The sequence below is a fragment of the Onychomys torridus genome, chromosome 2 (genome assembly GCF_903995425.1).
Source record: "Onychomys torridus chromosome 2, mOncTor1.1, whole genome shotgun sequence".
Classification (NCBI taxonomy): Eukaryota; Metazoa; Chordata; class Mammalia; order Rodentia; family Cricetidae; genus Onychomys; species Onychomys torridus.
Window position 1 is genome coordinate 77,312,988 of NC_050444.1, and position 14,372 is coordinate 77,327,359.

Here is a 14,372-nt window from a genome sequence, read left to right on the forward strand (position 1 = left end):
TTCACAAACACACCCCAGTCATGCACACACAGGCAAACACCATTATGATCCATTTTAAAAATTAACCTTTTTTAAAGATGAAGTAAAGGTGATCTGTCCCCATGCATGTCTGTGTATCATGTGCATGCTGAGCCCATGGAAGCCAGACGAGGGTGTTGGATGCCCTGGGTCTGGAGATACAGTGAGTTGCGAGCCACCCTGTGGGTGCTGGGAATTGAACGCAGGCTCGCCAAAAGAGCAGCCAACACTCTTAATTGCTGAGCCGCCTCTCCAGCCCCACACATTTTAAATGTGTGTATATTTAGAGTGAGTACTGCCTCTCACTGAGCCTGGAGCTTCTTAGTGGAAAGATTTGTTTTCAGTTGACTTGATTTCTTTTTCTTTCTTCTTTTTTTCTTATGTGGAGTGTGTTGTGCATGTGTGTGAGAATGCATGTTCATATGTCTGCAGGCACACATGTAAGTTCACAACTGTGTGTGTGGAGGCCAGAGACCAACATCCTGTGTCCCTCTGGATTGTCTCTATGTATTGAGAGGCAGGCTCTCTCACTGAACACAGGCTGTCGAGCCAGCTTGTTCCAGGAATTCTGGGAAAGCACTTTACTGCTAAGTCACTCCCACTCACCCCCCACACCACCACCACCACACCCTACCCAGCCCATTTGACTCAGTTTCTTTTATTCAGGCTTTTTAATTCTTCAGTCAGGTTTTTTTTTCCCTTTGTTTGGAGAAAGTCTAACTTCAAATTTGCAATCCTCCTGCCTCAGCCTCCCAAGTACTGAAGAAATCAACTTCCTTTTTTTTTTTTTTTTTTTTTGGTGTTTTGAGACAGGATTTCTCTGTAGCTTTGGAGCCTGTCCTAGACTCGCCCTGTAGACCAGGCTGGCCTCGAACTCACAGAGATCCACCTGCCTCTGCCTCCCAAGTGCTGGGATTACAGGTGTGTGCCACCACCGCCTGGCATCAACTTCTTATTAACTGTTTTTAACTGCTTCCATTGTTATTGTTCCTGACCTACCATGAAAGTTGCCATCTTAAAGTGTGCAAATCAGTGCTTTTTACACCTCCACAAGGTTGTGCAACCCTCACTATTATCTAATCCTAGAAAGTTTCCACAGTTCCAGGAAGCAGCCCTATGCCAGTCAGAAGTCACTTTCCTTAGCCCATGGCATCCTTTAGGTTCTGCTCCTGTGGATTTGCCTGGTCTGTATATTTCCTGTCAAGGGAATCAGGTGGCCTTTTTGTGCCTGGTTTCTTTCATTTAGCATAATGTTTTCAAGAGTCATCTACCATGCAGCATGCATTAAAGCTTTATTCCTTTTGATGACAGAATATCATCCCCATTGTATGGCCAGACCATATTGTTTATCTGTTCATCAGCTGGTAGGCTTTGGGGTTGTTCCCACTTTGGGACTATTATGAACCATGCAGCTGTGTGGTTTTGTGTGGATGTGTTTTCAACTCTCTTAGAACACAATTGCTACATTATAAGATAACTCTACATTTTACTTTTTGAGGAGCTGCCAAGTCATTTTCCCAAGCGCTGTAACATTTTACATCCTCATTAACAATGCATAACATTAACTTCTTTTACTTGCTATTTTCATATACATATGAAATGACATGGCTGGACAGAGGAAGGAATACAAGGTGGGAGGAGACAGGAACTCGGTCCCTTTCAGGCCGAGGATTGGTAGAGGTAAGAACTCTCTAGTGGCTGGCTGCTCTGCTTCTCTGATCTTTAGCATCTACCCAGTATCTAGCTCTGGGTTTATATTATTAACACCCACTAGAATCCATGCTGCAATGTACCTCTTCGCCTTCCCTGCATTCTACCTCCCTGTGTATACTGACCTGTCTTCATCAATCTTGAGATATATGGATTGAGCCACCCAGATATGGCTCACTTGTCTCTTTTAATTAGCTATGTCCATTTCCTCACTTACATCAGTTTGTTTGCTTGCCTTATTTCCTTTCTCTCACTTTCAAAGCAATTTTTCCCCCAAACAAAAACCTAAATCAGGTGCTGGGGAGAGGTCCCAGTCAGTAAAGTGCTTGCCACATGGGCCTGAGCACCTGAGTTTGATCCCCAGCATCCCTGTTATAAAGCTGGGTGTGGTGGTGTATGCTTGTAATCCCAGCATCCCGAAGATGCGGACAGGTAGATTCTGTAGCTTGCTGGCTACCCAGCCTAACCTAATTGGATGGTCCCACATCCCCGTGAGAAAGTTTGTCTTAAAAAATCATGGTGGGGCTGGGAAGATGGCTCAGCAAGCAAAAGCAATCGCTGTGCATGTATGAGGACCTGAGTTCAAATCCCTAGCACCCATGTAAAAAGTCAGGTATGGCTGTACATGCTTGTAACCCAGCAACGGGGCTTGGGGCAGGGTACAGGAGGATCACTGGAGTTTACTGACTACCAGCCTAGCTCTCCATCCAGTTAGAGACTTCCTCAGGGAAACAAGGCAGAGAATGACTAACACCTACTGTCTGCTTGTGGCCTTTGCATATATAAACCACTCCCAGACACACACACACACAAAGCAAAATTAAAATATTAGGTGGATACCACCTGAGGAACAACACCCAAGGCTGACCTCTGGTCATGGCATGGGCATGCATATACAAAAATTCTCCTCCTTCCTTCTCACATGGACTCAATCTTTCTGGTAACTTTCTTTTCTTTTCTTTTCTTTTTCTTTTTTCTTTTTTTGTTTTGTTTTTTGAGACAGGGTTTCTCTGTAGCTTTGGAGCTTGTCCTGGAACTCACTCTGTAGACCAGGCTAGCCTCAAACTCACAGAGATCCACCTGGCTCTGCCTCCCAAGTGCTGGGATTAAAGGCATGCACCACTACCACGCAGCTAGTAACTTTCTTTTAGAGACTAATTACAGTAACTTTTTTCCTCTCTTAATTTCTATTTTGTCATTTCTATCTGTCAAGATATTCCTATATGGAGTTGGCTTTCCCATTTTTATTTGTTTGTTTGTTTGTTTTGCAGTGTCGGAGGCTGAACCCTCAGTCACACCCATGCTACACAAGCTCCCTATCACAGGGCTCCTCCTTCGGCCACTCCGGTTGTTGTTGGAGGTTCTGTGGCTTCCATTCTCATCTAATCTGTGGACTCTGGGTCCTTCTTCTGCATTCCCTTGAGCCCATGTTGCCACACTCTCCTGAGTGGTTAACAGCTTTTGCTTTGCCACTTATTAACTGCTTCTAATTAACTGATTGGATCAGAGCACTTCAGGTATTCATTTAGCCCTTGATTCCATGAAGTTTAAACCACAGACTGGCTGGCCATCCCACTCAGCTTCACCTCTGAGAAGCACAGCATCAGCCTCTTTCTGAGGCTACCTGAACTGTCCCTTCTACTGATCAGTCATATAATGGAGAGATCATGAGAGACGGAATAGCAGATTGTCAGGTCCTACACCAGGGCAAGGGGAGAGAGCTGTCCCTTCAGAACCTGCAGCTTCTAACTAACTTGGACATCCTCATCTCAAGCGCCTTCACAAAAACCTTCATTCCTTCCTGTCCAAGTCCGTTCCTAGTGCTTGCAAACACGAACCTTCACTCAGGCAGGCTGGACACCTTGCATCACCTAGGCCACAGAGCCACCCACAGAGCCAACAGTTCCCTGCTCCTTTCTAGCTGTGTGAGCTTAGCCAAAAAAAAAAAAAAGGTGAGTCATTTCCCTTAACTCTTCAAATGTGGGAAACGGTAGCACCTACCTCACAGGAGTACTGCACAGGGGAAAATTAATGTAGGTAAAAGTATCCTGGGAAACTGTTTGGCACACAGCGGGGACTTATAAAAGACAGCGAGAGCTGGGGGAGATAACGCCATCGGTGAAGTGTTTGCCACACAACCATGAGGACTTGAGTTGGATCCCCAGAACTCACATGAAAAATCAGGGCTTGCTGGCAATATGTGGTTATAACCCCGTGCTGAGGAGGCAGGGGCAGACAGATCCCTGAGCTTCAGGGATGGATGAGCTCCAGGCCAGTGAAAGACCCTGTCTCAAAAATAAAAATAAATAATACATAAATAAAAAGGAGGATGGTGTCTGAGGAACAACACCCATGGTTGTTCTAGGGTCTCTGCACACATGAATATGAAAACACACACACACATAAATAATTAGATAAATAAATAAATAAATAAATAAATAAATAAATAAATAAGCAATTGAAATGGAGCTCCAACAAATGTTCTTGGCAGAGTTCATTCACGGAGGACACAGAGAAGAACTAGACATGTATTGGTGGCTTTAAAGAACTTCTAGACCATGAGAACATAGGGAAATGGGAGGGTCAAGCTGGAACAGGGACAGAGTGGGAAGGGCAGGGAGGAAGATACCATGATAGATGAGGACATCATGGGAATAGGAAGAGGTAGGGTGCTGGGGAGGCTCTCAGGAATCCACAAGTTGACCCCATGACCGACCACATGTGGAAGCCCATGAACTGTGGACTGGTGGCTGTGGAGCCCCCATGGGACTGGACTAGGCCCTCTGGATACGGAAGATGGTTGCTTGGCTCGAACTGTTTGGGGGGCACCCAGGCAGGGGGATTGGGATCTATCACTGGTCTATGGGCAGGCTTCTGGCATCCGGTGCCTGTGGTGTGACCCCTTGCACAGCCTTGGTGCAGTGGGAAGGGGCTTGGACCTGCCTAGGCTCAGTGTGCTGGGCTCTGCTGACTCCCCATGGGAGACCTTGATTTGGGGGATGTGGGGATGTGGGGAGGCTTGGGAAAGAGGGCTGGAGAGTGAGAGGAGAGAGGAGGGGGGGGGTCTGTGGATAGCATTGGAGTGAGTAGAAAATTTCCTTTTTTTTTTTTTTTTTAAATGTGGAGCTGAGGATCGAACCCAGGGCCTTGCACTTGCTAGGCAAGTACTCTACCACTGAGCTAAATCCCCAACCCCAAAAATTTCTTAATAAAGAAAAATTTAAAAAAAGAACTTCCAGACCTACAGAGAGAGAAGCTACAGATTTACATACAGTACCTGACTGACCTGAGAAGGATACAGGCTGAGGAAAGATGGCCTACCCATGCCTCCGTCCTTCTCCCTGCCTCCAACCCAGCTCTTCCCATACCAGGAAAATCTAGTCTCGAACTCAGTGGTGAGCTGCTCATTCACATGTTTTGCCAATGATAACAACATTATGCTTTAAAGATAAGCGGTCATGAGTGGCTCTTTTCCTTATGGTCAAAGGGAAAGCAGCTTCTTCTATCCTCAGACTCAGGACCCTTGGTCCTGGCCAGCAGATAGCAGAGAGGAACAGAAGGCTGCACTGAAGGTCTAACACTGAAGCAACACTCTGTTCTTGTTGCTCTTCTCCCTCAAAGGAGCCCCAGAAGAGAGTAGTTTATCCACAACCCAGTGGTTTATATTCTCCTGTTGTCAGCAACATGTATATTCTGGACTGGCACCTACTTCTCAGAGTGACTGTAAAGTTTTCCTTGGTAGCTACTGTCCACCTGATGTTGGCCTTTATAAAACCAGGTTACACAATTGGCAGTTCATTCTCTCCATGTATGCAAATGGACAAAGAGAATCCAGCTTGTTCTTTGTTAGTTAAATGAGACAATAGGTGCTCACATGCCACCTTTAAGTCATTTAGAAGTATAGGCTGGTTATGTACAGAATAAATATACACTTTATGTTTTCAGAAAAATATGCTTAGGAGTATTTATCCTTTCACACAGTGATAGATTCTGTTTTGCTTGTTGTTTCTCCACCATCTGCCCCTTCTTCCCAGGACCAGGGCTGCCTATCCCCCCTTGCAGCTAGGTCATTACTTAATTACACTTGTAATTGCCAAAGACTATGAGAAGCAGCGATTTACACAAGCGATTTACAAAAGATAATGACTTATCCTAAACTTTTCTTTTTCTTTACCTCGATTTTATTTGTGTGTGTGTGTGTGTGTGTGTGTGTGTGTGTGTGTGTAGACATGTGTGTGTGCGCGCATGTGTGTGCATGTGTCTATGGATGGTCATATGCCACACTGTGCAGGTGGAGGTCAGAAGACAACCTCAGGTGCCAGTCCTCTACTTTCCACCTTGAGACTGGGTCTCTTGTTTGCTGTTGCGTATCAGTTGGCCCACAAGCTTCCAAGGATTTGATTGACTCCATTTCCCATTTCCCCACAGAAGCACTGGGATGACAGACCGATGAGCTACTGCACCTAGCGTCACATGGGTCCTGATGCTCTGAACTCAGGTACCGCACATTTGTGCTGCAAATGCTTTACCCACTGAGCCATCTCTCCAGCACTCTTCCCTCAATCTTGAACAAAGACAAAAACAAAAAACAAAAAACAAAAAACAAAAAAAAAAACCCCAACCTACCAATCTTCTATTTCATAGATGAGGACAAGGTCTTAAAGGATAGTGGAGCAACAAGATGGAAGGAACATAGGTCCCTGAATGACAACTTGGAATAGAGCTGCCTCACCAACCCCTGAACAGCGAGATTCTAGGCCACTAAATGTGTGTGGGGGAAGGAGGGGTTTCAACAGTCTCTATCTAATAAATATTTTTCCCCAATCCATTCTCTCCACCTTCCTTAGTACAATAACTATATTTTTGAAGTGGATATAGTATGTCTTTTTTAGCTAAAAAGGTTACCCTTCCCAGACTCCTTTACAGCTATATGTGACCACATGACTAAGGAACTAAGATTGGTAGAGGGAACTTCTCTCTGACTAGTGTCCTTAGTAAGTAGGCAGTCATCATTTTTAAACCATTTTGTCTTTCTCACCATCTGGAATGTGAAGGTAATGAGTAGGGTTCGAGCATCTACTTGGGATCATTAAGTCACAAGCTAAGAATTACTCCCAAGAAGAAGATCCAGCCCCAGAGTCCCTGAAGACTAGAGATTTTTCATGCCAGTTCTGGATAGTGGGTTTCTAGATTTTCTTATATGACTGAGAGAATTCCTATCTTATCGAAGATATTAACATTTGCATGCTGCAGATAGCTGAACCTCATCCTAATTAAGAGATACACCCACAAACAGATATCCTCATTTCAACCCCCAGCTCGATTGTTGGCTCCTCTTTGCAGAAGTAAAGGAAAACAACTCTCCCCAAAGCTGCGGAAGAGACCAGTTTCCAATCCTTTTATCAGAACAGATTTGCCTTTTGTGCTCTTTGAAACAGCTCTTCAGGGAAGCTGGCTAAGAAACTCCAGTCTCTGGGCCCAGATGGTCCCAACAATGGGGTCTCACACTAGGAGACTACAAGTGTGGTGGGAGCAGATGTGGGTTGGACTGGAGAGAGAGCTGTGACCCAGCTGGGCAATGAGACCAACAGAAAGACGGGGCGCCAGTACCTGCAAATTTAGGTCAATACAAACTGACCGCCTGGGAGGTAACTGGGCAACCGGGGCTCTTTAAGTTGGGTTTTCTGCTTCTTGCCTGCTGCGCTGGGCTCCAGTACCCCAGGCCAGATGGCGCCTCCTCCGTGGCAGGGAGGATGGAGGAGGCCAGACGCTGAGAACTGGGAGAGCACAGGCTTAGCACCTCCTGTCCACAGCTTCACAGGACTTGAGTGAGAGTCTCCCGGCCCTAGTCTCCCCACGTGTAAACCGGGGGAGCAGGCTCTGACAGCTCCTCTAGACTTCCCTCTTGCAGGCGGGGTCTGAGCACCGGGCTCCCCAGCCTAGCTTCAGCTGTGCACATCTGCCTCCACTGACATCCTTGCGGACCCCACTCCTGTACTCCTCGGTCCCCCAGGTCGCCCCTCACCCTCCGGTAGCCTCACCCTCCTCCGACAGGTAGCGCAGGTCGTAGAACTCCCCCGCGAAGGTGCCGTAGGAGGAGTCGTGGCGCGGCACTGCCTCGTCGGCGCCCGCGTCCCCTCGCGCGCGTCCCCGGGGTCCCCGGCCCCCGGGGCCCGCGCCGTCGTCCGCGGGGCTGGCGTCGCACGCAGCGATCCCCGCCAGCAGCAGCCGCAGGAGCAGCGGCGCCCAGGCCGGGCGCTGCCGGGGCTGCCCCGCCATCGCTGCGCACCGATCCTGCAGCCAGGCCGCTCCGGCCGCAGCGGGGGCGCCGCGGGCGCGGGCCGGGACCGAGCCGCCGCCAGCACGCGCCGCGCAGCCGCGGAGCGCCCGCACCCGCCGCCTCCCTGCCTCGCTCTGCGCATCCTCGCTCCAGCCCCGCAGCCTGCCCCAGTCCTCTCAGCATCACCCCCTCCTCGCCTGACGCTCCTTTCTAGCTTCCCTCCTCGCGTCCTTCCTCCCATTCTCCCCACCGCCCAGTCCCCCTACAGATTTGACCTCCCGGTCCTTAGGTTCTCAGTGTGGCCCGCCGACCCACAGCATCAGCACCACCTGGGAGCTTGCTAGTATCTCTTCAGGCCCCACTCCAGACACACAAAGCGCGATCTGCTCTTTTACTCAAACCCCCAGCAATCCAGTTTTCACACCTTATTAGAACGACCGTCTCCAACACCTGCACTTTTCGTTCAAAGTAAACACTTACTAGACTCATAAATTTCTGGAGACCATCACGGAAGGAAGATGAAATCACAAAATATCACTATACAGATAGCCAAACAGAGGTCAGAGGCAGCGAGGAAAGTGTAACTAAACCTTGGCCAAAGCCACAAGCATTGGAGCATAACCTGAGCTTTTCAAACTAGGTTTTTTTCCCCAGGAGCAAAGTGCTCAGACATCAAGCAACTCAACCATGTCTGATGAGTACGCTGAATTCTCTGTCTTCACATCCGTTCGCACCACTTACACTTGGGATTATTTACCTGGCCAATTCATTTCCTCACTTAATCTACACAGATCCCAGGTTTGTCTTCCGGTGACCCCTGTTGGGGTGGTGACAACTAACAAGTTGTTTTCTGAGAGAAATATGAACACTATCCCTTCCATGCTACTACTTCAGAACCTGCATGTGAACCGGATTCTTTGGGTTCTTAAAAAAAATATTGTATAAAGGAAGGAAATTGCTACTGAGGCAGAAAAACAGATTTCAAATAAGGACTTGGAAGTCAGACTACCTGGGTAACAACCGGTGATCAATAACTTCCATGATGCAGTGCATATTAAATAAGACCATGCAAGGAAAGGTTTGTAGGGTTCAATGTCACCAATGTCATGACATAGCACAAAATTATGAAATATTGAGAAACCAGTCATTTCAACCATGTTTCGCCCAGTGGGCTGGGAGACATGGGAGCTGCTATGGAGGAAAGAGACCTTGGGAATTCCAAAGGCTAGCTGTTTACTATCTGATATAGCTGACAGATCAGCTTGTCCAAGTGGAATTTAAATATGTGAATCCAGCCAGGATCTTTCACTGAAAGTGAAGTTCAGCTCAGCTGTGCAGGCTGGCCAGTGAGCTTGGGGTCCTCCTGGCTTCCCAGCACTGGTATTATAGACACATGCTGCCAAGTACTGCTTTTTATGTGGGTGCCAGGGATTTGAACTCAGGACCCCATGCTTTTACAGCTACCACTTTGCCAACTGAGCAATCTCCTGAGCCTGGAGCTTTCTGGAACTGCCCGGCCAGGGAGCCCCTGGGATCCAGCTTTCTCTGCTTCCTACCCAAACATTGGGGTTACAGACAAATGCAGCTGTACTAGGCTTTTATGTAAGTGCCCTGGGTCCACGTTCATGCAGCAGATATATGACCCATAACCCATCTCCCAGGCCGTTAGTCACTTTTAAATGGATAAGCATTTCATTTCATTTTCATTTTAGAAAGACAGACAGCAGCTTTATTTCTCTTCTCATCAAAATAATTTCTCAAAAGGACCTCCCCTCCCCCTCTTATAAAACACCCCCAAATTAGTGCTACCTCTCAGTCTCCAACCAGGAACAGATGTGGCCTGTCTCTGACTGCCAGTGTATGTCATTTTTCACTTTGGATTTCATAAGACATAAAAGCTGTGATCTTGGAAGTCCCTCAGAAAGTTAAACATAGAGTTGCCATATGATCTGGCAATTCCAAGAGAACCCAAAACATATGTTCAGACAAGAACTTGTGCATGAATGTTCATAAAATTATCATTCATAATAGCCCCAAATCAGGAGCAACCCGAATATCTATCAACTGAATAATCAGATAAACAAAGCATGGTATCTCCATATACTCAATTATTCACTCACAAAGACAGAATGAAGTTCTGATACATGGTATAACATAGATGAACCTTAAAAACATTGTTTAAATGAAAGAAGCTGACACAGGAGCCCACATACTGTATGATTCTAGATCTATGAAGTGTCCAAAATAAGCAAATTCATAAGCAGAAATCCACAGACCAGGGCAGGGGGTGGTTAGTGCTTGCCAGGGGAGGGGCAGTCAGAATCAGAGGAGTCAGATTATGATGTTTGCCCAGCATCATGGATATGCTGAAAGACACTGAGCTGTACACTGTAAACTTATTAAAATGGTGGATTTTATTCAAGGACTTTAAAGGTCTGTGATCTTTGAAATGGTGAAGGATAACAATGACATCAGAGTCTTCCTGTGCTCTTTGGGAAATCAAATTCTTGATACATACTGGTGGAAATTTCTAAATGCTAAATGACTTCCTTTTTCACACCTGAAAATCTGTGCTGTCCACAACCCACCAACTCTATGGGTTGTGGGCTGTCAATCCTCTGCAGTAATTCACAATACTTTCCCAGCTAGGAGTCTGAGGCCACAGTTTGTAGCCCCAGCTCTGGAATGATTATGTTAGACTTTCCCATCCCCTCTTGAATCCACAGTTGGTGTCTTGTGATCTTCTAGTGCTGTTGTTTGGGTCTTAAGTAGACAGAAAAAGGTAAAAAAACAATTGCACAACTCCTTATAGTCATTGTGAGTCCACTCAGGGCAACTTCACAGTCTCAGGTCCCAATGCCAAGCACCCACCATACATTTAAGTAGCAAAAGATAATGACCACTGCATTAATGCACTCCTCTGGATTTTACTGGTTAGGGTGAGCCGCCAATGGTACTGGGTTTTCATATACAATAACAACCAACACATTTGTGCTCAGACTTGCAGTGATGTCAACCCATTGAGACACCTGTGAACCTAGGGAAAAAGTGGAGACAACGCAGAAGCCAGTATGTCTCCTGAAAACAACAGGCAAAACCTCCATGCACCCCTCCTTATAAACAAAGAAAACCATATACATAGGAACCTCTCCAGGAACCTTCTACTGTGTTCTGGAGGTTTCCATCAGAAAGCAAGGTGGGGAGGCGTGCATGCCTCAGGAAGCAGCTCAAAAGAGGACGAGGCTGCTGGATTGGCAGGAGGTGACAACCCCAGGTTCGATAGGAACAAGGTTTGTGTCATGTGCACACGATAGAGAACAGCCAAAGCCTATTTTACTAGTACATCTGGGAGCTGTGTGGGTGAAAAGTACCCACCCCAAACTACACTTGCTCCAGACAGCTCCCCTGACAGAGCAGACAACAATAAAGAGCCATCAATGAGAAGAGGGTCATGGCCTATATAAGGCCACACCAAGCCCTACACGTGTTGATAGCTCCTGGTGACATCTTTTGTACCATATCAAGGTACAGGAGGGGCTGATATGTGTACTGACAACCAGGATTCATGAGGAAAGGGCTGAAGACCCTCTAGGATACTCTGTGCACTAAGGCAGGGAAATGTGCCATACATCTTAGAAAGAGTTCCCTCAAAAAATATTAAAATTGTAAAGAGTCAGCACTTAAAGAGTTACTCCTTGGTTATCTGAACACCTGTTTACATAACCTTGTTTGCATCAAAGCTAGTCAATGAGGCAATTTTTTATAGTCATTAGTATCAAATTATTGGCACCATTCAGTTGTAGGGATAGGGAGAGAGCAAACTCTACAATACAACATAAAAATACAATTCTGATACAAAGATACAAGATCAGGTCCGTTGAACAAGCAGTCATAAGAAATGGATGTGGACAGTTTACACACAAGGAAACACAGCTGGTAACTCATCACACAGAAGTGTTCAGCTTTGCTAGCAGTTCAAATAAGACAGCTTTTCAATAATAACTATACAATCTATTAAACTAGCAAAAATAAATTAGAATGGCAAAACCCAGTATTGGCAGAGCTATTGATAAATAGAAATGCTTACACACTGCTGGTGGCATCATAAATTGTAGAGGGGATTCAAGCATTCAGAGGAGGGGAAGTTTAAATGAGATGACCTTTAAGGTCCTTCCAATCCAAAGAGTGGATCTTTCTAGAAAGCGATCTGGCAATATAAAACAAGGGCTATAAAATACTTCATGCTCTCTGACCTTGTAATCCCTCTTTGGAGATATTCCAAAGGGAATAATCCAAGAGAAGGATTTTATAGATATATATATTTATTTATTTATATTTTTTTACAAAGACATTCATAGCAGCACTATTTATAAGAGTGAAAATTTGCATATAACTCAAATACCTAATAATGGGGAGAAGTGAGTTAACTATGTCATGTGATTATAAAGACTTTTTTAAACTAGTGAGAGTAGGATCTGTCTAATAAGGAGATGTGTTAGGTGGAAATATAACAAAAGGAATGTTCTCGCTGAGCACAGCTTGTAAAAACGGAGCATATCAAGGAGAATCGGAAAGAACTTCAGAGAGCTAGCTGTAGGTGGGGGCTCCTTAATTCCTGCAAAGATATTCAAGTGAATAATAAAAATTAAAAAATGCATTTCTTGAAACTATATAAAAAGGGTGTTAAGTTTCTTTTGGGGAGGATTCTGTCAACATGATTAGAGTGAATAGAATTTAGAAATTATTTATCTTTATGGAAAAGCCAAATGAGTCTTTCTGATACTGAATCATCTTGACTGTGTCAAGATTTTTAGATGATGTAAGTTAGAATTTCCTATATGGTGCTCCAAGATAAATTCCTTTTATCCCAGATTATGTGGTATCCAACGAGTTCACACATTCAATTGTATTTCAGGTTAAGATGAAGTATTTTCAGTTGTAGTAATATGTAACCTTTTTTCCATTCGTCTGTTCATGTCTGAATAAAAATAAATGACTTTATAAGATCTGTGTATTTACCAGTGTAAATGGAAAAACCAGCAGTAAAGAATTATTCTCTCATTAAAAATGATCCATTTAACAAACAGCCAAAGCTTGGTGCAAGTTTCGATCATAAAAAAGTCACATGGTTGCGAGTATGAGCGGAGGATTCTGTGCCGCATTAGCCCCTGGGGTTACTAATAGATACACACAGGAACCGCTGAACAGAAATCCCCTTTCTTCTAGAAACTTCCTACCAAACCCTGTCTCCACTGCAATGAGCAGTAGAAAAACCTCTCATGCTCAGGAGACATAAAAATAACTTTCCCAGCGAAGTCAAGCCGGAAGCTGGCTTCCGCTAACCCTGGAGACCTGGGCGGACAGAGCACACTTCTGGACGTCGTGCCACAGTGAGCACACCAAGCCCGAGGAAAGGAAGCGGACGAAGGCACCATGCCATCTCCAGGCAGCAAGGGCAGAGTCTCACAGTTCGGTCATCAGCAATCTTTTCATCATCTTCTGTCTTTCCAGTTCTTGCCGGAGCGTCTCTGCACTGAGAAACAGCAAGGGGCCAAGGGGTAAGACAAAGATTCACAATCTGCCTGGGTGGGCGGAACCTAAATGTCCTTCCGCAGACATTTGGACTTTCCTTCTTGGCTCTGCTGGGACGCCTTGCATTGGCTGGCACTACAGTGAGCTGAAACTGTCTAACTACTGAGGGGTTTCCTCACCCCTGAGGCTGGGGGCATCCTTGGGGGCCTTGTTTTATGTCATTCATCTTTACCATCTCACAGCCGAGTGTGGGGATCTGCTCAATGAACGTCTCTTGAATGAATGAGAAGGTATCCTGGGGCTAGATTTTTTTCCTTTAAAAAATTTTAACTTAGTTGGGCATGGTAGTGCATGCCTTTAATCCTAGCACATGAGAAGCAGAGACGGATGGGTCTCTGAGTTGGATGCCAGACTGCCCTATGTGGTGAGTTCCAGGGCAGCAAGGGCTATGTAGAAAGACCCTATCTCAAAATAAGTAAATAAAAAAAATAAACTATTATTATTGTTGTTGTTGTTGTTGCTGTTGTATATATGTGCAATTGTGAGCACACCCATGCACACAGATGCCTATCTGCCATTTTGCACTTATGAAGGTCAAAGGTCTTTCTCTGAATAATTGAACTCCAGTCATCAGGCTTTCTGGGCAAGTGTTTCTGTCCCTGAGCCATCTGGTGCCTGGGTGGTAATGGTGGGGGTGTTGGCTTTCTTTCAACTATGTTTCAAGTATATTTTATATGATTTTTCTCCTAGAGTATAAGTTGGTTAATGTCCAAAGTGGAGTTTTAGCAAAGAATGTCTTATGTTTAATGAGTAAAGTAACGGAAGAGGAAAG

At 45.4% G+C, this 14,372-nt stretch overlaps 2 protein-coding genes across 5 annotated transcripts in view; both read right to left on the bottom strand.

Moving 5' to 3' along the window:
- The window catches only part of Frrs1l (ferric chelate reductase 1 like), a 31,225-nt gene extending 23,125 nt beyond the window's left edge, over window positions 1-8,100 (bottom strand). Inside the window, exon 1 of the mRNA XM_036179106.1 lies at window positions 7,770-8,100. Coding sequence (XP_036034999.1) covers window positions 7,770-8,007 — 238 coding nt within the window. The 5' untranslated portion in view covers window positions 8,008-8,100. The remainder of the gene's footprint in view (window positions 1-7,769) is intronic.
- Window positions 8,101-9,703: 1,603 nt separating this feature from the next.
- Window positions 9,704-14,372, bottom strand: part of Epb41l4b (erythrocyte membrane protein band 4.1 like 4B) — a 150,253-nt gene continuing 145,584 nt past the window's right edge. For 3 of the 4 annotated variants that reach the window (XM_036177296.1, XM_036177297.1, XM_036177295.1), the window contains one exon: window positions 10,009-13,541. In XM_036177296.1, the coding sequence (XP_036033189.1) occupies window positions 13,472-13,541 (70 nt within the window). In that variant the 3' untranslated portion in view covers window positions 10,009-13,471. Of the gene's footprint in view, window positions 13,542-14,372 lie in introns of all 4 variants that reach the window. The other variant, XM_036177298.1, reaches the window with a different exon arrangement.